This window comes from Chlorocebus sabaeus, chromosome 13, assembly GCF_047675955.1.
Source record: "Chlorocebus sabaeus isolate Y175 chromosome 13, mChlSab1.0.hap1, whole genome shotgun sequence".
Taxonomy (NCBI): domain Eukaryota; kingdom Metazoa; phylum Chordata; class Mammalia; order Primates; family Cercopithecidae; genus Chlorocebus; species Chlorocebus sabaeus.
The window spans coordinates 86,198,070-86,222,675 of NC_132916.1; the positions used below are offsets into that span (position 1 = coordinate 86,198,070).

At 44.4% G+C, this 24,606-nt stretch overlaps 1 protein-coding gene across 5 annotated transcripts in view; it reads right to left on the minus strand.

Moving 5' to 3' along the window:
• Positions 1-24,606, minus strand: part of ANKRD6 (ankyrin repeat domain 6) — a 205,803-nt gene that overhangs the window by 65,258 nt on the left and 115,939 nt on the right. For 4 of the 5 annotated variants that reach the window (XM_008006610.3, XM_008006614.3, XM_038002254.2 and 1 more), the window contains exon 2: positions 1,817-2,079. In XM_008006610.3, the coding sequence (XP_008004801.1) occupies positions 1,817-1,936 (120 nt within the window). In that variant the 5' untranslated portion in view covers positions 1,937-2,079. Of the gene's footprint in view, positions 1-1,816; positions 2,080-6,031; positions 6,613-24,606 lie in introns of those variants that run through there. The other variant, XM_008006611.3, reaches the window with a different exon arrangement.

The following is a 24,606-nucleotide window of genomic DNA, read 5'->3' on the forward strand; positions in this document are numbered from 1 at the left end:
GTCTCAAAATATATATATTTTTTAATTGTGATGACAGAAATGTTCTAATATTTGAATGTGCTTGTATTAGTCTTCTCAGGCTGCCAGAACAAGAGATTTGTTCCTCAGTTCTGGAGGCTGGGATGCGTGAGTTCAGGGTACCCGCATGGTCAGGTTCTAGTTGGGGCCCTTTTCCTAGCTTGCTGATGACCACCTTCTCACTGTGTCCTCACATAGCAGGGAGGGGGAGAGACAGCAGACCCTGGTGCCTCTTCTTACATAGAAATTAATTTCATCACAAGGACCCCACTCCCATGACCCTATTTAAACCTAATTACTTCCCAAAGGCCCTATCTCTAAATACCATTAGGGATTAGGATTGAAAAAAACGAATTTGGGGGAGAAACAATTCAGTGCATAGCAGTGGTGATGTAAATACACTAGAAATTATTGAATTGTACAATTAAAATAGGTGAATTTAATGTATGTAAATTATATCTTAATAAAGCTGTTTATAAAATAGCAAATAATTAAGTCTATTTATAGAAGAAAAGTTGCAGACTATGCCCTAAGTGCATTAAATAAGTTATTGTTATTGTAACAATTCTGAAAAGCTGACATTATTATCCCTCTTTTACAGATAAGAAACTGAGGCTCAAAGAAATCAAGCAACTTGCATAATTAGCAAACAAAGCAGAGTTAAAATCCGTGAGCATGTGCTCTAACTACAGAGTTCCACGCTTTCTCCCATTTGTGATTGCCTAGGCCCTGGAAAGTGCTATGAATAGATCACATGAGCTCTGAAGTAAGGCTCCCTTCACCCTCAGTTCCAAACAATCCAATCACCATTTATGTGCAGACCCCTGTTCACCTCCATGGGGACCTACAAGTAGCTCAAGACCTCTCTGGAGGCCGGCATAGAATGTGAAGATTGCATATAAGTAAACATGAAAATAGGAGCTGATCAATCTGCCACAGGAGGTCAGAAGTTAACAGATGACCCTCTGTGAAAATTAAACTTTGCCCCTCTTCACAGCTCTTTCTGGGGAGGTCTGGAGGGTGGGCTTCGGAGCCAGACTCTGTGAGTACAAGTTGCATTTCCACCACTCAGCGGCTGAGGGACCCTGGGCAAGTTTCCTCACCTCCAAAATGGGAAGGAGAAGACAATCTCTTCTAGAGGGCTGTAAAGTGCTTACAGCAATACTAGGGCTCAATTTACTTCGCCAGTGTATTTAAACTCTCCATCTGGCTGCGCAGAGCCTGCCTTTTCTTGGCTTTGCTACAAAACTGCCTTTGGGCAGTATCGTCTCTCATCTTTCATAGCCTTCTCTGTTGGCGCTGGGTAAGCAATGCCCTCCAAAGCTTACCACACATCTTCACTGACCCACATGAAATCAAAGCCTATAGAGGTTGTAGCAGTCATCTGGTCCAGGCCGTCATCATACAGACGGGGACAAAGAGACTCTGCACAGGGGAGGGGCTGTGCACAAGCTGGTCCACCTCCCCGGGAGGCCCATCTAACATGATTATCACACACTCTGTCCAGCAAGCTTTTGTGTCCCAACTTCTCCCAAGAGATCTCCTCTCCATTTGGCTAAAGAAATAGGTGAGAAAAGCCACCATGATTTTAAAGACTGTCAAATGCTAATTACAAGTCCTCCACTTGAAAGATGGCAATAAAGCATTCTTAATAATCCTCATTCTCCCCAAACCTCCATCACTGGAAGAAAAGCCAGTTCTTTGAAAGCTGCGAACCAAACACAGCAGTTTTTCAGACAATGGTTAAGAGGTAGGCCAGTTCCCAGGGAATGGCTACAGCGTATTTTTCTCTTGTTACCTTGGTAACCGCTACCTTGGCGCCCTTGTTGATGAGCTGAACCACATTCTCTGTTTGGCCTTTGTAAGCAGCTATGAGAAGGCGCTCTGAAAGTGCAGCGACTGCATCTTGCTGGCTCATGAATTAGGAAAGAAAGGTTTTCAGGGAAGCGGTAGACAAGTTCCTTCAGCTCAACACGAAGTCACTGGCCCGGCCTGGCACCCACAGGTAAAGATGTTCACAATCACCAGAAGATATCTTTATGAATATGCCATCTTCGGGACCTAGGGGTTACAAAACAAAGCTGCCATCAGGGCCACTTGACACACAAGGACAGGTCACACCTCTTCTCTCTGATTTTAAGGCATTCTGCTGCTTGCAGGTTGCAGCGGGGGGAGCTGTGGGAGGCAGGACACAACACACAGGAAGCAAACTCCACAGCAAAGCCCCTGAACAGAACTTCCAAGTGGAAGGCAGCAGAATGTGCCAACCTCCCTCCCTTCTTCCCCCATCAGGGACATCCTCCGGAATAGTATGGCCAGAATTGCAAGGTTTGCTCTGTTTTTCTCCCAGGGAGTGGAGGCCTGGTATAATCCCCTAAGCACCACCTGGTTTACGCACCGCCTTTGGCAGGGAACTGTACTGTGTGTGATCACCAAAGGGCCCCTGGCTGGGTTTTGTGCATCCACCATGGCTAATGTGCCGCTTCCCCAGTGGGTCAGCGGCCTGTGGAACACACCCCACAGAGACCCTGCTGAGTGGGTTCTCTCTTTGGGGTTTTCTCCTAGCATTTACTGCAGTTCTCTCCCTTCATCCTTTTCTCGCTGTAAATAGTATAGTTCCCGAGTTCTGGAACAGATGGAGAGCTGGGCACAGACCCGGGCCGATTCCTGGTTCCAAGTGGCTGAAACCATCCACCTTAGGGACAACACAGATGCTAAACACTAACAGTGGCTCTGCCAATGCAGGGGGCTGGTCATGTTGCTTCCTTGCTAACAGGAGGAAAAGAAGTGGCACCAAACCCACCTACAGAACACTAAAGCCCTGTCGCAGAGCAGTGATCTGGAGGGTAGGAACTAGTAGCAAACTGAATTCTTCCTACCACATAGCAAAATGAATAGAATTTTAAAGACTGGGACTCCCCCCACTATACCTGGGCTGCCATTAGACCCAACCAAAGCCATTGGTAATTATTTCAAGGGTGAAGGGTTCTTTGGGCAGAAGAAGAAATACTTAAATGTCTAATCCAGTCCTGCTAGAACAGCAAGGAAGTGAGGGCTTCTTTGTATTTTAAAAGATACTTATTAAAAATACTAGTATATAAAAATGGAAAGAGAATGCTACAACAGAGATACCATCCTTCAACCCAAACCCTACCACACATCCTAACTTTGAAAGTCTGGAAGATGCAGCCATCCTTTACATTTGTTCCCAAGCACACCCAAATATCCTTTCAGTCTCTAAAGATTAAGGAATTGGCTATGATATGGCTGGAAAGCCCTGGACCATATCCTGTTTGAACTTGTTCACTGTGGCATTCAGGCAGGTTGTTTGGCCAACCACTCTGTGAGGCTGGGGTTAAATGCCCACGTATAAAACAGACACAAGAACATTTATCTCCCAGGACTGTGGCGGGTATTAAAGAGGGTATTTTATTATGCAAAAGTATGGTCCAGATGTGAATACTACAACTTCGAAAATAATTCTTACCTCCCACTCTTGTGAATTATCAAACTTTCTCATCGTTCTCCATCTGTTGCTCAAAATGTAGGTAAAGAATACCAGGGAAAGAGAGAGGAACCCTCACAAACCCATCCTGCTCCTGCTCACTGGGTCATTAGAAGCACAACGAATCTGGCAAAGGGTCTGCTCTAAAGCAGCTTGGTGAGTCATGGTCTGAGATCCCTGGGATATGCCAGAAATACAGCCAAAAAAAAAAAAAAAAAAAAAATGAATACAGTTGAGACTCAAAACACTGAAAGAAATGGAACTGGAAATGCCTTTGAAAATTCTCATGGTCGCACTGAATGGCTACAGTCTGGGCTTTATGTTTCCCAGACCGTTACACTATTTGGAAGTGGTTTGTTTTTATAAACATAGCTGCATTGCCTCTTTTCATTCAGGTAATCTGTGGTTCGTTCAAACCAATTATACTGAACTTCTGCTCTGTTTGCCCAAATATTGCAAAATCACTCCAGGCCTAAACGGCAGGAAAATACAGAGTATTAGCCATGACTTACGAAATGATCTCCCTTCCACAATCACACCCTTCCCCTCATCTACCCATTTATTATCTCTAGACCTAGACCCAACGGCCCCCTTCCATTCCAGAACCTTTCTTGCAAGGGGTATTTGAATGTCTCAAGTACAACGGCCCAGTTCATACAAAATATTATCATGGCTAAAATTCTACTCATTCTACTCATTCTGCTCCATGGCTTAGCCCCTGAGGGTAGAGGTTTTTTTGCTGCAGCCTCAGGACAGCCCATCAGCTGAGGTCACAAGCTCCACACCAGCAGCGCTGTGCAGCCTCCTCAGCAATGGATGCAGTGGTCCAGTTGGCCCATAGTAAATTGATAGCCACTCCCCTCCCACCCTCCAGTCCCATGCAATGAATTCAGCCTCCTGGATACGGAGACTGAAGTACACTTATGCCATAGCTGCAGGCTACTGAGATAGCCTTGTTTAGATAATTACCACTGGTAAACAGCCCTTTGCAAGTACAGCCCACATTAATTTTCCTTTTTGTTTGGTTAAAGATAGAAAAATACTACAGTGGTGAGAAAACATTGGCCAAGCAGAAACACCCTTCTATTTTTTGCTTTTCAGTTACAGCTACTTAAGAATGTTCCTCACTCTCACTCCATCCCCTCCACCATAATCAAAGCACCCACAGAGCAGCCTCCAGAACAGGTCCCTCACACAGGATTTTGGATACTCCCCCTACCAGAGTCATACAGAAAACTGCGTGCAAGATCAGGAACAGAACCCCAGCTTTACAATTCCTAGTCTGTTGCCAACACCATCCCTATGTGCTTGGACATCTCAACCTCATTTTCAATTTAAGCCCAGTAATCGCCTCCTTACTAGGATCTCCAGCCTTTACCTGCAGGGGCATTTACACACAGTTTGTGGGTGGGAGGGTATCAAATGAGGGTCTTCTATTTCTGCTTCTTCCTGCACCTTCAGCCTTGGGTGTGGGTGCAGGCTCAGCAGAGATACCAAGTGCAGGCCAAGCAGAGCCACCACCTCTCTCCCTCCCTCATGGTCACTGTTCCTAAACCCCATATCCTTACCTCCCATCTAGAACAATGATCCCCCATCCCTTAGAGTGAGAAGACACTCTGCTTCTCATCTGATGTCCTGACCTGACAAACTAGACCAGACAGAGGTGTATGTATTGCAGGGGTGGGGAGCAGTTTAAGAAGGGATGGGGGAACCCCTGACAGTAAATTGGGAGGGGAAGGGAATAGAGGGGTGAAACCAGTCTGGAATCAATGAGTTAAAACTTCATGCCAACCTGTTGGCTACCTCGGCTGTAGCGGTTCATCCCCTCCTTGTATCTGAGCCTCCTCTTACAGGTAGATCAGCTATCATTCAAGATACTTCCCACTGATGGCAGTGAGAAATGTATTCTGCCCCAAGCCTATCAATTACGTCCCTCTTTGTCACAATGCTCATTTTTCACAGCATTGTGAAGGAAAACCTTAAACGCAAACATGCTGCCCATTCCTTAAGCCAAAAGGAAATAAACACATGAGCATAAGTATGCAATGCATATCCTGAATCTAGATAGGGATTAAGCTTCCTAAGATTTCCCTCCTTCCTCCCAGCCCACTGCCCCATTTTTGTTGCTCTGTAATTTGCTAATTCTTTTGTCTGTCATCACAAATACCAGAGGGTCACGCAGCTGCTTGTCTGTGATGCAATCAGTTTTCTTTTTACAGAAAAGGGTCTATAAGGTTTGCTTTTGCTGTTTTCTTGGGGCTTTACAACAAATTCTCCTACACTTTGGAGAATTTGCCAATATCCTAAAGCCACTACACATCTGTCTCCCGACAGGCAAAATATTCCAGAAGAGATCTGCAAATAAAAGTCCCAGTCAGGCAGTATGTACAACCCACCCAGAGATGGCCCACAGGCACCCAGGAATCGGTGGCTATGGAGCGCCATCAGCTATAACAACTAGCTTTGCTCCTACTGCTCCAAACCTTGTGTTGAAGAGATGGTACTCACATCCGAGGGGCTGTCCTCTCTGTTCTACATCGTGTTCAGTTTCTGGATAACTGTGGTCAATTCTTTCCTGGAGAGATCATTAGCTTCCTAGGGCTGTCACTCCCAGCAAATCTGCAGTGATTTACGTTATAATGCTCGCTGCCTTTTCCCTTTGCCTCCTCTGCCGATGCTGGCCAAATCACATCTAAAAGCTTATTAAGACATCCATTCAGCTTGCAATGTTTTGTGGCTTGCTAGTCTGCTCGTCACAGCTTCTGAAAGTCTTGTCTCTGCAGATTTTGACGGACTGCTCCCTCCTGCCAGCAGAGGACCTGTAACACTGCCCCGATTGAAGTCAGGGAACAATTCACAGATCAGAGGAACATTTCTGAATGACGCTCAGATGACAGAGAAATGAAGTTTGCATTATTTCAGCAGTAATGCAAGAAAAGATGAGCATTCATGTTGTAAGGGAGGGAGGGATGCAGAAAGGGTTGAAATCTGTAACAAACTGCCTCCAAGAAAACAGGAAAACGTTTGCTTTGTGGGAGCAGCGGAGCCCAGACACTCCACCCTCCTCAGCAGAGAGTTCCAGCACAGTGACTGCGGCAGCACAGGAGACAAGGGTCTGGCTAAGCAGCTGTTCCCAACGTTTGTCTCACAAATGCTCCTCTGAACAGTCTCTGCAGGGAAGGGGGAAGGGAGTAAATAGGGAGCAGAGCCCCTTCAGAAGCTGTTCTCAGTGCTGTCGACTGCCCTAAACTCGCAATCGTGTGCTCCAGTCCACTTGTTGAAACAACAGAAATCCAACACCCACCTGGAGACATCACAGAAAGGAGAGGGCTTTCATTTTGACTTGAGCCAATATCCCCACATTTTCCTCTCTGTCTCTAAAGATAGAATTGTTGGTCTCAGAGACGGGAAAATTACTCTGTCAGCACAAACCCTCTTACCACCTGTCGTCCTAAAGCCTTGCCCTATTTCCCCAAGGGTAATGGGGCAATGGAATGGACTGCAATTCTGCTTTGGTCGTCATTTGGCTTACACCAAGGGCAGGAGAATAGCTGGAGACTCTGGCAGGTGCATTGCAAAGAGGCTGAATCCCACTGGGGAAACAAATTGCCAGCAGAATAACACAAGCTAAAAAAAAAAAAGTACACAACCCTCATACTAGTTTATCCAAAAGCAATCACTACTGGGTTACTGTGATCATCACTGAGGGACAAGTGAGGCTACAACAGAGAGGAATATGACTCAATCCCTATGTTAAAGAAACTCATCCTCTGACCACTGAAAAGCCATGATCCGGGCCCAAAAGCCCAGTTGCCAGAAGGTAAGTATAAACTGAGTGGGAAGGAAGAATAAAGCAAAGAGTGGTTCATTTTCTTACAGCTTCCAGGACACTTCCTCCTTCTGAGAAGATCTACTCCCACAGGTAGGACCCCTAACACAGTACTACCCATGAGGACACTCAGCACTGACTGATCACGGAACCTGGTGCCCACCAGGACAATTTGCAAAAGAAGGGAAATGACAGGGTGGATATGCTCTGCTTTAGCAAGCCCATGACTCATTATATACACCCCACTGTCACAAAGAAACAAGTATGTTTATTTCTTGAGCTATTTAAAGCACATAACTCTCTTCTTCTAACTCTGACAGTCACTGAATCTTCTGAAATAACCACCTCTGCAGGAGACATAGGGGCTGTTGCAGTGAAAGCTGAGTAACATCTGAATATTATTCAGGAAACCCGTGACATACCCTACCAAGAAAAGCTGCTTACAGATGTAAAACTCACATAGGAGGAATAAGCACACATCACTGAATAAAGATGTGACTGACAGAAGGCTTGGGAGGTAGAGACCTCCCCTTTTTATATATATCAATAACTTATTGACTGACTAGCACTGCTAGACCACCAGAGCCTCCAGGTCAGGGCTGGGCACTCCCATCACTTGGCAAATGACCACGCACATGCTCAAAGTTCAGACCAAGTGTTATCTCTGCTAAGCCTTCTGCCGTCCCCGCCTTTCCCTAGACAAGATGATCATTCCCTCATGTGTGCACCTACAGTTTTCTTTTTCTTTTTTTTTTGAGAAAGTCTCGCTCTTTTCCCCCAGCCTGGAGTGCAATGGTGCGATCTCGGCTCACTGCAACCTCTGCCTCCCAGGTTCAAGCGATTCTCCTGCCTCAGCTTCCCAAGTAGCTGGGATTACAGACGACTACCATGATGCCTGGCTAATTTTTGTATTTTTAGTAGAGACGGGGTTTCACCATGTTGGGCAGGCTGGTCTCGAACTCCTGACCTCAGGTGATCTGATGCCTCAGCCTCCCAAAGTGCTGGGATTACAGGCGTGAGCCACCGTGCCTGGACAGCACCTATAGTTTTCTATAAGCTTCTGCTATGAACTGAATTGTGTCCCCCCAGTTCATATGTTGAAGACCAAAGCCCCAGTGTGACTGTATTTGGAAATAGGAGATAATTAAGGTGAATTTGGTCATAAAGGTGGGACCCTGATCTGATAGAATTAGTGCACTCATGCTTGTGCATGTACTCTGGTGTGCACACAATGAAGAACAGCCATGTGAGGACAAAACAGCCCATCTGCAAGCCAAGAAGACAGCCATCACCAGAAACTGAACCCTGTTGGACTTTGATCTGGGACTTCTAGCCAGAAGAACTGGAAAGTAGAATTGGAAGAAAATAAATTTCTGTTGTTTAATCCACCCAGTATGTGGTATTTTATTATGGCAGCTCAAACAGACTAAGACACAGCATAACTGCTGTTATTGGCTCAAGGATGGTCTCCCTGGTTATATTAACTCCTTGTGGCAGGAACTCCATTTTGGTCATCTTGTATACCCAGAGCCTATCATGGTGCTGGGAACACAGTTGGCCTTTAATGTTCATTTAATGAATGACAGAAAAACCAACAACCAATTTATTTTTGGTCATCAATTGGTCTTCAGGAGCCTGTGATCCCATAAGAAATATATGAGGTACTCACCTGGTCAACTAATCTTTTTCCTTTCCAAATACATGAGGCAGGCTATGGCTCCAGACTGTCTAAGAGATAACAGAGAGGGAATGTGGTCATTCTCCTCTCTCCCTTCCTCCTCAAAATAGAGGACTACAGTTTCTGGGGCCAGATAAATTACGAGTCTAGAGGCATCCCTTATTCAGTGACACAGGCCTGTCAGCACCAAAGCATTGGACAGCACCACAGCCACTCTGGGAATTTCTTCTCATCACCCTCAACCCCTGTTAGGTAAAGACCCAAATGCTAAAGACACATCAAAATAATTAACACAGCATCACAATAAAACCAGTTCTATGTACTCAAATCTCAACTTCTACCCACTCCTTAAATCTACTCTGATCTGGCTTTTCTGTCCCCAGTTTTTCCACTGAAACATTTTTGTTATGTATTTTGTGGTGTACCAAGCATATGTTGAAGAAATAGACACAAGGAACTGTGGAAACTGGGAGAGGGATCATTCTTGCTTGCTGTGCTGGGGTGAAAAGAGGTCAGGAAAGTTTTCACAGAGAAGGTAGTGTGTTAGAGGAGGTAGGATCTGGTTAGGTTAGAAGGGGAGAAGATACAGGCAGAGGAAACAGCAAGAGCAAAAAGGCAGAGTGGTCTGAAAGTATGTGTCATGAGTAGCAAAGAAAGGCAAAGAGACAACTGCAGCTGGAGCTTGTAACACACAGCAAAGACCAGCGATGGTGTTGGAAAATGAGGCGGCAGTCAGGCAGTGAAAAATTTTCACATCACGCCAAATTACTTGAACTTATCTTGCACTTGTGATGGAGAGCCCTAGGGGTTGGTAAGAAGAGTGGCTAGTCATATTTTTGCTCTACTTGTAACACAAGCATGCAGAATTAATTATAATTATGGTTTTATGCTATACTCTCAAGATTGTATGTGCATGGCTTTCTCTTTCTTCCTGCCCTGTTTCCTCCTTCATTTATTTTTTCTATTCCATCCTTTCCTCTTCTTTTTATCTTCATTGATAGACTATGTTTTAGAGCAATTTTAAGTTTACAGAAAAATTGGGCAGAAAGTTCAGAGTTCTCATACAGTCCTTTGCCCACCCCCACCCCTACAGCTTTCCCTTTTAATAACATCTTGTATCAGTGTGATACATTTGTTACAACTGATGAGTCAATATTGATACAGTATTATTAACTAGAGTCTGTGGTTTGCATCAGGGTTCATTCTGTGTTCTACAGTTCCATGGGTTTTGACAAATGCAAAATACCATGCATCTGCCATTAAAGTATCACAAAGAGTAGTTTTACTGCCCTAAAACTCCCCTGTGCTCTGCCTATTCATCCCTCTCTTGCCCCAAAGCTCCCAGCAACCACCGATCTTGTTACTCTCTCCAGAGTTTTGCTTTTTCTGTAATTCCATGTGGCTGGAATCATACAGTGTGTAGCCTTTTCAGAATGGCTTATTTCCCCTAGTAATATGCATTTAAGGTTCCTCCTTGCCTTTTCATGGCTCATTTCTTTCTGGTGCTGAATAATATTCCATGTATACCATAATATTCCATTGTACTACGATTTGCTTTTCTATTCATCTATTGAAGGACACTTTGGTTGCTTCCAAGTTTCAGCAATTACAAATAAAAATGCTATAAATATTCATGTGCAGGTTTGTGTGGACATAAGTTCTATCTCATTTGCATAAATACCAAGGAGTACAATTGCTGGGTAATATGGCAGCACAGCATTTAGCTTTGTAAGAAATGTCTATACTGTCTTCTAACACAGCAGTCCTCAACCTTTTTGGCACCAAAGACCGGTTTCATGGAAGACAGTTTTTCCACAAACCCAGCAGTGGGGAAGGATAGTTTCAGGATGATCCAAGCACATTACATTTATGGTACACTTTATTTCTATTATTACATTGTAATATGTGATGAAATTATATAACTCACCATAATGTAGAATGAGTGGGAGCCCTGAGCTTGTTTTCCTGCAACTAGATAGTTCTATATGGGGGTGATAGGAGACAGTGACAGATCATCAGGCATTAGATTTTCATAAGGAGTGTGTGACCTAGATCCCTTGCATGTGCAGTTCACAGTAGGATTCACACTCCTATAAGAATCTAACGCTGCCGCTGATCTGACAGGAGGTGGAGCTCAGGCAGTAATGCAAGTGATCCGGAGCAGCTGTAAATACAGATGAAGCTTCACCAGCTTGCCTCCTGCTCACCTCCTGCTGTGCAGCAAGGTTCCTAACAGGCCACGGACCAGTGCTGGTCCATGGTCTGGGGGTTAGGGACCCCTGTTCTAACATGTCTGTAACATGTTGCACTCCCGCTGGCTGGTTTTACATTGACGTAATTGCCAAATGCAATAGTAACTTTTGTTTTCCTTTACATTATTTATCTGTTGCATTGGGCCCTGCTACCACCCCTCCCTCAAAATTCCCCCCTCCTTGGTTCCTGTGAGCCATTCTCTCCTCATTCTCCTAACCATCCCTTGGATGATTCCTTTCTTCCACTGAATGCTTCTTTCACTGATACGCTATATGTTGCAGGTCCTTGAGGTTTTTGGGCATCTTCTCTGCTCATTTTATTCTCTAGATCTCAGCGCTCCCCCTCCCTGCTGCTCACATGCTCCTCTGCTGCCTAGATACAGATTCCTCCAAGTCTACTTCTTTACCCTCAATCACGTTCTCTGAAGCTCTATATTTAAACACCCAACCACCTACAAGACATCTTCCTTGGATGTCCCCTATCAATGTATTCACAACCAAATCACCATCCTTCCTCCCAAACCTGTTCCTTTTCCTGTGTCCTCACCTTGATGAGGGGCTCCATCTTTGATCTAGCTACCCATTTCCCTAATCTGGAACATTTCTCCCATTTTTCTTCTTCCCCCTGCCCCCATCCCTCATTCACTAAACCACCAAATCATCCTGATTTGAGACAGTAAGGCATAGAGACTAAAAATATAAGCTTTGAAGTCAGACTGCCTGGACTCAAATCCCAGCTCTGTCACTTACTTTGGGCAAATTTCTTAATGACTCTGAGTCTGTTTCTGCATGTGTAAAACAGAAAGGATAACAGTTCCTACCTCATTAAGTTGTTGTAAAGATTGAATGAGATAACGCACATTTTATTCAACGCCCGGCGCATAGAAAGTGCTCAGATAACATAAGCATGATTACATGGTTACTGTTTAGATGTTCCTTGATCTGTTCCACCTTCTCTAGTTGTACCACCACTGCCTTAAGTTGTCATCATTTCTGACCTGGGTTATTGCAACGGTCTCTAACTGAATGTTGGAAATGTTTCTTGAAATTCTGTTTGTGATTATCTAAACTTAGAAATTGGGACAAGAGGTAAAGCAGGTTTCAGCTTATATATGGAAATCTGCTTCTGCAGATGGGTTTTCACTTAAGGAAAAACAGAAGCCAAAGCCAGACTAATATTCAGGATTCAGATAGTCAGTCTGCTTTGTCTCAAAATAGGTCCTCAATAAAAGATAACTTTAAACAAATCAGCACAACCTGGTCAGCTAGTTCTTGGGATTTCTTAAACTTGACTCCCAGGAAAGACAGAACCATTGAGCCCATGGTGGTTAAATTCTCTGTGCTCTCTCTGGATCTTAGAGGGCAATGAGCCAATGAGAGGCAAGTTCCTGCTTTCTGATGTGTCAGTGTTAGAAGAAAGGGATAATGAGAATCTAGCCCTTTCCCTTCAGTTTATTTCAAGATGGCAAAGGTTGAGAACAGACAGCTGAGCTGCAATGCAGTAGGAGCCACTGCCACCGTGCCCACTTGCCAGGGAGCAGATTGCTGGGGGTGGTTGCTAGGTCTATGGTGCCTTTATCTATGGACCGCTCTTCCTCTGTGCTTCTTGTCAGTGTTTTATGTAAACAGACCATACATGGGGCTAGTGGGACTGCTAATTATGGGCTGAATTTGCATGTAAAAGCCATTCTGCCACGTTACTCTCCCTGCCTCAAGTCCTGACCTCTCGTCCCCCACCTTGATTGATGTGATCCCTGATGTTACAATGCTCTTTTCACAACACAAATGTGATTGTGTTTCTCCTCTGCCTGTAACCCTCAGTGACATACATTCCCCCAGTACAAAGTCCAGCAATATACAAATCCATGCATAGTCTCGTCCCAGTCTGTTTCCAACCACCTTTTCTTCTGATACCTCGTCCCGCTGCATTCTGCACCCTAACTTGGCCAAAAGGTATTTAGAGCACCTAGAAAGCCCAATCATGTCATTTTTGCTTAGAATTCTCTTTAGAGCTTGTCTAAACTCCTTCTTAGCCTTCAAAGATACCTGATTCAAAGATGTCCTCCTCTTAAAGATTCTCCTAATACTCTTCCAACCTCCAAAGTCCCAAAGGTGAAATCCCCTGCCCTGATTTCAAATCCCAGGTGTGCTACTGATTTTGAGCAAGTTTCTTAATGACTATAAGCCCACTTCCTTATGTATAAAACAGGAATAACTACAGTTTTTACCCACTGGGTTGTTGCAAAAATTGAATGAGGCCAGCACAAAATAATGTATTTTTAAAATCTCACTGTAATACTTACCAAACTGGACTGCAATTGTGTGATGTCAGTACTGCTGGCCTCTCTTCTTACATTCTGAGTAAAAAGGCTTCCCATGTGCCTCTCCTTCTAAGGAGACTGTCCTAACCAGAGAAGTTCCTGGGCTTTAGGATGTAGACTTAGAGGACAAGTGGGAGAGATGAGAGAGAAGAAGGCCGACTTGTCAAGGGAGGCTAAGCCCATCTATATAACAAAGTACTGAGGCGGGGGAGAGGGGGAGAGAGGGGGGAGGGAGGAGAGGATGGAGAGAAAGGGGAGAGGGAGAAATGAATGTGCCATGCAGAATGGGGGAATGTGAGGGAATTAGGAGAGAAAACCAGGATATGAACATTGTACTATGGGGTTATATATTGGGTTTCCTTTACTTTTGAGAACAAGAAATGATTAAAATTCTTTTACAAGCTAATTTTGGTCTTCAGATTGTGCTTCTTTGAATATCTTCTTACAAATACTGGACCATGAGAGACTGAAATTCTCTCAGGTTACTCTTGTGTACCATGTCTTTCCTCTCAGCCTCTGAGCTTCTGCAGCACAGGGGCTGTGTCTCATTCCACTATGTAAGTTCACCGCAATCACACAGCCTGTCACATGAACAACACGTGGCATGGAAACAATATGTGCTTATTGGATAAACACATCTATATTCACCCAACTGCATTACAGACTCTTAGAGAGCAAGTACCTTCTCTTATTTTTCCATGTTTCCAGATAAACTAATAGAATTCTATAGTGAACTGAATGGTGGGTCCCCAAAAGATATGTCCATGTCTTAGTCCCCAGAATCTATATTAATTTATTAATTTATATGACAAAAAAAGAGATGTGATTAAGTTAATCCATGGATGTCCTGGATTATCTGGGTGGGTAGTCACATGTGTCCTTCATAAGAGAGGCAGAGTTTTGAGACAGAAGAAAAAGAGGCCATGTGACCACAGAGGCAGAGACTGCAGTGATATGGCCACAAGCCAAGGAACCCTGGAGCTACCAGAGAATGGAGGATACAAGGGAAGAGTCTCCTCCAGAGGCAGTGCGACCTCACCAACACCAACAGCTTGATTTCAGACTCTGCCCTCCAGAACTGTGAGAGCGTAAGTGTCTGTTGTTTCCAGCCATGTCGTTTGTAGTGGTTTGTTACAGCAGTCAAAGGAAATAGGAATGCCTTCCACATAACGGATGCTCAATAACTCTTCACCAATTGTCTCAGCCACTGAAAATCACAGGCTGTGCTGCCTTTAAAGTCACTAATACACCTCCATCTTTAGGGCCAAGAATCAGAGCTCCAATTTGTCACTTCAACACCTGTAAATACTTTGTAACCTAATGGTCCCTTGCTGCTGTTTGAGGGATGGTCAGGTTCCAGGGGCTAAGAATAGTCCTACTGGCTACATATCCTTCATACAATTTCATACACTTTATAGGTACTTCTACATATTAATTATCCATCACTTATTCCTTTGTGAGGGAGAAAGTAAGCTGGGGAAGCACCTGATATGGGCATGATGCCAGCAGGAGAAGTGGGTCCTGCTGATGAGGGCGAGAGGCACCCTGGTGGGGGTCTCTCCAGCCGCCAGCTGAGGCAGGCTGAGTCCTCAGGAGTCTTCCACAGGAAACACCACTGAACTGAAATGAGCATGTCAGCCTGCCACTTTCCAATTCTTCACCATAAGCTTGAAAAAACCAGCAAGCTGCTCTGCTAGCAAGGAATTAAATGTCTGACTAATCCTGCAAACACAGTCCCGAACACGGCAAAGGGAAGCCTGGGATAAACATGAATATCTACTCAGAAGTAAACACCAACTGTGATTTACTACTCTAATTTGGTTTCCAACAGTATTTCTTCTATGCTGTCCCACAGAGGACAGAGGCCTTCTCCCAGGGCTGGAGGACACCTGCAAGTCAGTGAGCCCACAATCCTCAGGCACATGCTCAGCCTCTCCCAGCAACACATACTTGCTTCTGCTATCAGTCAGTTGTGTGATCCTCCTCCAGAAATGGTGTTTCTAACTCTTCTGGGCCTGGTTTTCATTCCAGGAGTCCTATTTTATTCAATCATTCTGCCATTGAGGCATTTCTTGAAAGGACATCCATCTGATGCTAGAAATTCCAGACACTATGACACACTGCTCTTCCCTCTCATCCCCCACTCTCCCTAACCCACATGACCTTCTCTCACAGCTCTCTGCAGCTATCAACACGCATGTCCAGGTTAGGTGTGACTGTATGCTGATAATGCCTACCACCTGTGAGAGATGATATCGTGATCTGGAAACACCTGTACTGCATGGACTGTCCATACCACTATCCACAAAAGACTCTGCTAGGTCCCCTTCTCAATTTTCTTCCAAGGTTAGCTGAGGCAGGAGTGGGGAGAAGCAAGGGAAGGAGAGGATCTATTTAAACAGTCCACCCATAGAATGTGCTTCATGGCCCTAGGCAGGTTATATGACTAACTTCCTTGGGCCTTAATGTCCTCATCTACAAAAATGGGGATAATAATGATAGCTGCTGACTCCATAGGGTAGCTAGGAGGATACGCTAGGGAGCTACTCCCAAGGGAGTAGATAAGCACGGCACTTGGCACAGAAAAAGCACTCAGTAAATATTAGCGTGTATGTATGCCTATGTAAAGTCGACAAGAGGCTAAATTCTCCAATTAGGTTTCCAAGCCCTTCCCAACATCTACTCCTTCTTCTGTCTCTTAAACCTTCACCTCTTCTTCATAGTTCCCAAGGGCAGCCCAAATCCTCATTTGGTCTCTGGGCCTTACTCAGCACACAGCATGACACAGTACTTGGCTTCAGCACTGAGTTTTGCTGAGATCAAGTGTCCCTGCAGGTAAGGGGGAGTAGGAGGACTTCAGGTACAGCTGGCCATCGGGGAGGCCCCGAGGGTCCTCTCCTATACTCATGTCATCACACACGATGATTAACCACGTGCATGTGCAGTCCACGGCAAGAAGAGGCACTCTGACCTGGACTCTGACCCCCAAGGAAGGTAATGCTCCAGTTAGGTGGAGGACATGCTTTGCAAGAATACCCTGTCTGAAGTCAACTTATCTTCAGTCAGCATCTCCCTAACTCTGGTTATATCTGATTATTTACTAGCTAAGGCTTTCTTCCAAATTGGATATTGTCCATATTTTAAGTTTCAGCCACAGATTAGCTATGAGCAAGTTTGGTCCACTACATTCTTTAACCAATAATTATGTCACATGACAAACATACTAAATTGTCAACAGTATCCATTATTATGAATTATTTAAAATCAAAATTCTGCCATATCTTTATAAGAAAAGGTTCCTAATGTGAAGGCCACAGGAACAGAAATGAAACCCACCTTGAATTGTGTTTTTAATGCCCAGAATCAGCCCCAAGGATATTTATTCCTGAGAGTTTTAAAGAGTCTTAAAATAAACATCTCTCTCAGGATAGTCTCATTATTATCATAGGCAAATTATTTCTACAACAAAAATATAATTAGCTGAGATTCAGCAGTCTTCAGGAGGCAGGATCCAAAATAACGTGAGAAATTACAAAGCTTAAGATCCGTCTGTGAACAGTCCCAGGTTAACCCTGTGCCCCTTCCCCTATGATCTCATAGCAAAAGGCTTGGTCTTCTCTCCATAATCTGCATTTGCTATGGTAGATGGTAGAGCTTTCTCTCTTGGGCTTGCCTCTTCCCTGATCTCAGGCACCTGGGACCCAGTCTTTGGGGAGTACTTTGCAGGGAAAATCCACAGACCTTCTCCTGGGAGGACATTCCAGTCCTGACAACCCTTTTCCTGGGGGATCTCCCAAAGCCCTGGGCGAGGACAGTCCTGAACATTGCCCAACCTCAGGCAGATCGCCTCTTTACTGATAATTTACATCTAGTCCAATGTCAAAACAAAAAGCATGGTGGGAAGAGGGTGACAGAAAAAAGGCAGGAAGACCTGGGGGTAGGAGAGGAGAAGCAAAGGAGGAAGTACAACATGAAAAGACAGTGAGCATGAGGAAAAGACGCAGTGACTGAAGACGGGTGGGGGCTCTAACTCAGTCCCTCCCATCCCTGAGGCATTCTCAAATCCCAAACCTTTCCTAACAGGAAGACTTCCTCCCAGCCCAGGCTCTGTTCTTCAGATATTTGCTGAATTAACAAAGGGATTCTCTCTGATTGAATTTATTACATTTCCATAGTCTGTATCATGTTTAAGATTTATTTTAGAACTAGAGATAGGGAAAACATGAAACCAATTATATGTATGTGTGCATACATATACTGTCATTCTTTTTATTTTTGTTTTTTGTTTTATTTTTTGTCTCTGTCACCCAGGCTGGAGTGCAGTAGTGAGATCTTTGCTCACTGCAGCCTCTGCCTCCCAAGTTCAAGTGATTCTCCTGCCTCAGCCTCCCGAGTAGCTGGGACTACAGGCGCCTGCCACTATGCCCTGCTAATTTTTGAATTTTTAGTAGAGATGGGGTTTCACCATGTTGGCCGGGTTGGTCTCAAACTCCTGACCTTAAGTGGTTCCCCCCGCTCCTCCACCTCCCAAACTGGTGGGATTACAGGTGTGAACCACTGCATCTGGCCTACTCATTCTTTAAAAAATTCTAATATACAGAAAAGTGTACACTTACAGCATGTAGAACTTTCTAACAGAATTGTACCCGTGTAACCAGCACTTCAGTCAAGAAAAGACTAACCAGTATCCAGCAGCCCCTCACACCCCTTCCAATCACAACCCCCAAGACTAGTCACTGTCCTGGTCTTACTATTGCAGGTCAGTTTTGCCCATATTTGAACTTTATATGACCGGAACCACATAAGATATATTCTTTCCTGTCTTTCTTTCACTCAAGGTTTTATTTGTGAAATTTATCCAATGTTGTTATAATTCTTTCATTCTCACCGCTATATAGAGTTCTATTATATGAATATATCACAACTCATTTATCCATTCTTCTGTTGAAGAGATTTTAGGTAATCTTACATTCTGTGTATTAAAAAAAAATAGTGGTGCTGTTATAAATATTCTTATATGCATATCTCTTGGTGAATATACAGACACACATATATATATATACCATATATACCTAACAGCAGAATTACTAGGTCATAGGTATGCATACATATATTTAACTGTAGCTGGGTTTCTTTTTCTTTTTGAGATGGAGTCTTGCTTTGTCGCCCAGGCTGGAGTGCAGTGGCACCATCTCGGCTCACTGCAAGCTCCGCCTCCCGGGTTCAAGCTCCGCCTCCCGGGTTCACGCCATTCTCCTGCCTCAGCCTCCCGAGTAGCTGGGACTACAGGCACCGGCCACCACACCCGGCTAATTTTTTGTATTTTTAGTAGAGACAGGGTTTCACCATGTTAGCCAGGATGGTCTCGATCTCCTGACCTTGTGATCCACCCGCCTAGGCCTCCCAAAGTGCTGGGATTACAGGCGTGACCCACTGTGCCTGGCCTTTTTTTTTTTTTTTTTTTTTTTTAAAGACTAAGTCTCCTTGCTCAGGCTGAAGTGCAATGACATGATCAGAACTTACTACAGCCTCAAACTCCTGGGCCCAGGTGATCCTCCTGCCTCAGCCTCCTGAGTAGCTAGGTCTACAGGGGCCTGCCACCAAGTCTGGCCATTTTTTTTTATTTTTTAAAGAGAGACACAGGTCTCACTATGTTGCTCAGGCTGGTCTTGAACTCCTGGCCTCAACAGTCCTCCCTCCTTGATATAGCTGATGTTTCTATGCATATTTCTCACATTCAAATGCACCCATCAGTCTGTTTGAAGCATATAAGGCATTGGGTGTCCCAGAGGCAGGAGTGCAGGGCACTGGGCTTCTGTCTATTCCTCACTACTCTAAAAAGCAGTCTATGACTTCAAAAAGTCACATAAAAAAAAGAGAAAGTCATGTAAGAGTAAACTCCAAGTTGTTTTTGTTTTGATTTCTTATCAAAGCAGGCTTAAAAAATACCTGAATGCATGGGAGGTTGTCTCAGTCCATTTTGTGCTGTTATAACAGAATACCTGAGACTGGGTAACTTATAATGAACAGAGATCTATTTCTCACAGTTCTGGAGGCTGGGAAGTCAAAGATAGAGAGGGTAGCGTCTTGCAAGGGCCTTCTTGTTGTATCATCACATGGCGATGGGCAGAAGGGCAAGGGAGGGCAGGGGGTGATGGGGGGTTGGGGGTTGGGAGGCAAACTTGCTCTTTTATAACAAACCCACTCCTGTGATAACAACATTAATCCATTTACAAGTGCAGAGCTCTCATGGCCTAATCACCTCTTAATGGTCCCATATCTCACCTCTTATTATTATTACAATGGCAACTCAACTTTTTCCTTTTTTCTTTTTTTGGAGACAAAGTCTCACTCTGTTACCCAGGCTGGCATGCAGTGGTGCGCTCATGGCTCACTGCAGCCTCAGCCTCCCAGGCTCAAGCAATACTCCTACCTCAGCCTCCCAAATATCTGGGACTACAGGTGTGCACCACCACCATGCCCAATTAATTTTTGTATTTTTTGTTGAGGACAGGGTTTTACCATGTTGCCATGTTGCCCAGGTTGGTCTCAAACTCCTGGGCTCAAGCAGCTCACCTGCCTCTGCCTCCTGAAGTGCTGGCATTACAGGTGTGAGCCACCGTGCCTAGCCTCAATTAAATTTCAACACGAGTTTTGGAAGGGACAAACATTCAAACCATAGCAGAGATAACAGAAATGGAAACCTAACTATTACTATGTAAGTCATGTGTTTTCCAGCCTACACACTAAGACACTGTGTAGCCCTCAGTTGCTAACACTGGATAATTTAATCAAAATAATAACAAAGCTACAAAGGAAAAGCCTCTTTTTTCATAGCAGTAGGAACTCTCCCCTCTATAACATGCTAGCCTTCTACAGCACTGCTATAAAAATTGCTTTATCTATTTTATTTTCATACTTTGAGAAGACTCAGGAGTTCAAGTAAAAGTCCAGTTAATTCATAAAGCTACCACATGACTCAATAATTCCACTCCTAGCTCTGTATCTAAGTGAACAGAACACATATGACCACACAAAACTTGTATATAAATGTTCTCTTCAGCATTATTCAGTCCAAAAGTAGAAACAACTCGAATGTCCATCAATGGTAAACTGATAAACAAAATGTAGTACAGCCACACCATGAATATTATTCAGCCATAAAAAGGAACGAACTACTGATACATGCTATCACATAGAGGCATCTTGAAAACATCAAACTATGTAAAAGAAGCCAGATACAAAACACCACATATTGTATGCTTCTATTTATATGAAACGTCCAAAATAGGCAAATCCATAGAGATGGAAAGTAGATTAGTGGTTGCCAGGAGAAAGAATAGGGAATGACTATTAATGGGTATGGGATGTCTTTTTAGGGTGATGTAAATGTTCTGGATTTAGTGGTGATGACTGACATCTTTGTGAATATAAAAGAAAACCACTGAATTGTATACTTTTAAAAGGGTAAATTCATAGTATGTAAAATACATCTCAATTTGTAAAATTTTGGTTAAGTGTTAGGGCATTGAAATCAGACATGGATTTAATTGCAGTTGACTGCATGCTATATGCTATGAGCAAGTCATTTAAGCCCTGTAAGCCTCATTTTCCTTCTCTGTAAAATGAGGGTGATAAAAAAAATATTGATACGGTTACTGTGAGAACCAAGGAAGGTAATAAACAAAGTGTTTGCCACAGTGATGAACACAGGAAATGCCCATTAACGATTAAAGTGACAGAAATGATAGGAGCTGGCTCTCAGCCAACTTACCTTTTGACATTCCTGGGATATACTCAATGATTTCTATCAGACCCAATAAAGGATATAATTTTCTATAAAATATTATCTAAGGAGTTAAACTGGTTTGCTATTCAGTTAAAAGAGGAAAATCCTGCCATCAAGGAATATCCACAAGCAGAGAAACAGTAACTAATACTGAGGGGATGCCAAAAGATGTTTCCCAAGCCCCGCTGGTGCACTGCCAAGCAGCTGGGGTTGGGGAGCCCCTACATGAGTTAGCTGAGCAGGGCAGGCTGCCACCCAGAGGCAGGTGCCAGCCCCAGAGGCCTGGGAACAAGACACCACACCTGATGGCTTTCCACCTTGCCCCTCTCTCCTCAGGCATGGGCAAGAGCATCAACATCGGGTCTGCAGGCCATGGCAAAGGCACGTCCCACACCACACCAGTGAAACCACTCAGCCAGGCTGGCTCTTATTGGAGACAGCAGGAGAAAGGACTGCCGAGGGTGGTTTCCCATCTCTAAGACCGACCCTTGCCAGATTAACAACTGCTCCCTACATCTGCCTCAACTCGTTGCTAGATCACATATGTAACCCCCCAAATAACAAGTTGTAACTAGTTACTGTTCTTAGCAATGGCCCACAAAAGTGCCCCATAAAGTTTCTTAAGGCCAGGCACAATGGTGTGCACCTGTAATCCCAGCACTTTGAGAGGCCAAGGCGGGAGGATCATCTGAACCCACAGGTGTGGCTGCAACGAGCCGTGATCATGTCACCGCACTCCAGGCTGGACAACAGAGCGAGACCTTGTCTCAAAAAAAATTAAAATAAAAAATGAAGTTTCTTAAAAGTGATATTTCACAGCAGGTCAACAGGAATCCTGTAAGCGCTGAGGACTGGAGAGCGGCTGACTGTAGGCGCTCCTCAGAGTCCTTCAGCTGCTCATCTTGGTAAACGCCAATCACGGTGAGAAGGTCCTACTGGGAGACAGGGATGTCTCCCAATTTTTTCCTTCTTTTCTTTTTCTTAAATGTGGTTTACTGCAGTTAAAAATATATAATAGGCAAGGCTCATACCTATAATCCCAGCACTTTGGGAGGTCAAGGTGGGCAGATCACTTGAGGTCAGGAGTTCGAGACCAGCCTGGCCAACATGATGAAACACTGTCTCTACTAAAAATGCAAAATTAGCCAGGCATGGTGGCACACGCCTGTGGCCCCAGCTACTCAGGAGGCTGAGGCACAAGAATCGCTTGAACCTGGGAGGTGGAGATTGCAGTGAGCCGAGAGCACACCACTGCACTCCAGCCTGGGTGACAGAGTGAGACTCCATCTCAAAATCAATCAATCAATCAATCAATCAATCAATCAATCGTCACACTGCTTTCAGCTCTTCTCCCATCCCCCCACCCACCCCACAACTTTTGGAACATCATTAGCTGGTTACACTGTCCCTTTCTCAAAAATTACATATATATGAAAAATTCTGACCAGTATATATATCTTTCTCTTAAGTTTTCATGGCTTGGTTGGAGAAGCAAAATAGCTGTTATAAACCAGATGGTTAACATTTTAGAGTCAGATAAATTTAGGATCAAATTCAAGCCCCACTCCCCTCCTGGTGTTTTTACTGTGGAGAAGCTGCTTAACTTCTCAAAGTGTCAGCTGTTTCTTTTGTAAACTGAGCATACTATCTCTTTGATAGATGGTTATAAAAATTAAAATAAGGCTGGGCGCAGTGGCTCACATCTGTAATCCCAGCACTTTGGGAGGCTGAGGTGGGCAGATCACGAGGTCAGGAGATCGAGACTATCCTGGCTAACACAGTGAAACTCCGACTCTACTAAAAAAAATACAAAAAAATTAGCCGGGTGTGGTGGCGGGCGCCTGTGGTCCCAGCTGCTTAGGAGGCTGAGGCAGGAGAATGGTACGAACCTGGAAGGAGGAGCTTGCAGTGAGCCAAGATCATGCCACTGCACTCCAGCCCAGGCAACAGTGCGAGACTCCAACTCAAAAAATTAAAATAATATACACAGAACATTTAGTCCAGATGCCATCTTTTAATAATGGTCAGTAAATGGTAGCCATGATTATTATTGCTATTATCATTGTTATAATAACAACCACGTTTGATTCAAGTTCAATGTTTTCTTCAAGGTTTAGTTCATCTTTTGGGGTCTGAGAAACTTTAGGAGCAACACTTGGCCTCCTGAGAATCCTGTGACTGTATCCATCACACAGGAATTATGGGTTTAAATGAAGTACTTACCTGACCTCAGAAATAGTCTCACAGAGAAGGCTTGTACAAACACCTCCTGTGCACTACTTCATAATCTTCTCAGCTGAACTACCTTAGCTACTGCTGCTATGACCAATAGAGCTACATAGCACCTCACCTGGGATACAGTTTCTCTGACACCAAAGAGTGGGACCACCCCTACAGGAAACCACCGTCACAACCCAGAGATGTGGAGAGTTTACCCAGATGGAACCACCCTGATACTTGTGATAGGGACATTTGGTGGACAAGTCCCAGAATCTTGAACTCCCAAATTCCCCTGAACTTTCTAGGCCAGTAGAAACAGCCCTTTTTTTTTTTGAGACAGAGTCTTGCTCTGTCACCCAGGCTGGAGTGCAGTGGTGTGATCTCAGCTCACTGCAAGCTCCGCCTCTTGGGTTCAAGCAATTCTCTTGCCTCAGCTTCCTGAGTAGCTGGGACTACAGGCGCCCACCACCACACCCAGCTAATTTTTTGTATTATTAATAGAGATGGGGTTTCACTGTGTTAGCCAGGATGGTATCGATCTCCTGACCTTGTGATCCACCCACCTCAGCCTCCCAAAGTGCGGGGATTACAGGAGTGAGCCACCGCGCCCACCAGGACTCATTGTTATGCACTGATGGGAGCCTGGGGGACAGGCAGAAAGGGGATGGTGATGAGGTGAATGTCAGCCTAGATTGGTGAGGCTTTATCTGCATGGGAGCACTCTGCTGTGACTTGCAGTTTAGTATTCTGGCACAGACACCTAAAGCTGGTCCTTGGACACTGGGATGGCTCCCTGCAGCCTGAGCACAATGGCCTCATGTAAGTTAAATGGAGATGCTGGAACTGCCTTGGCAGAATATTGAGGAGGTCAAAAGGCTCAAGAGTGGGCATGTAGAGTAGATCTCTTATGAGAGATTAGAAGAGCCAACCATCTGACCATGATCCCAGGAGGGCCGAGAGGTCACTTCCTTCACTAAAGGGATAAGTGCATCTA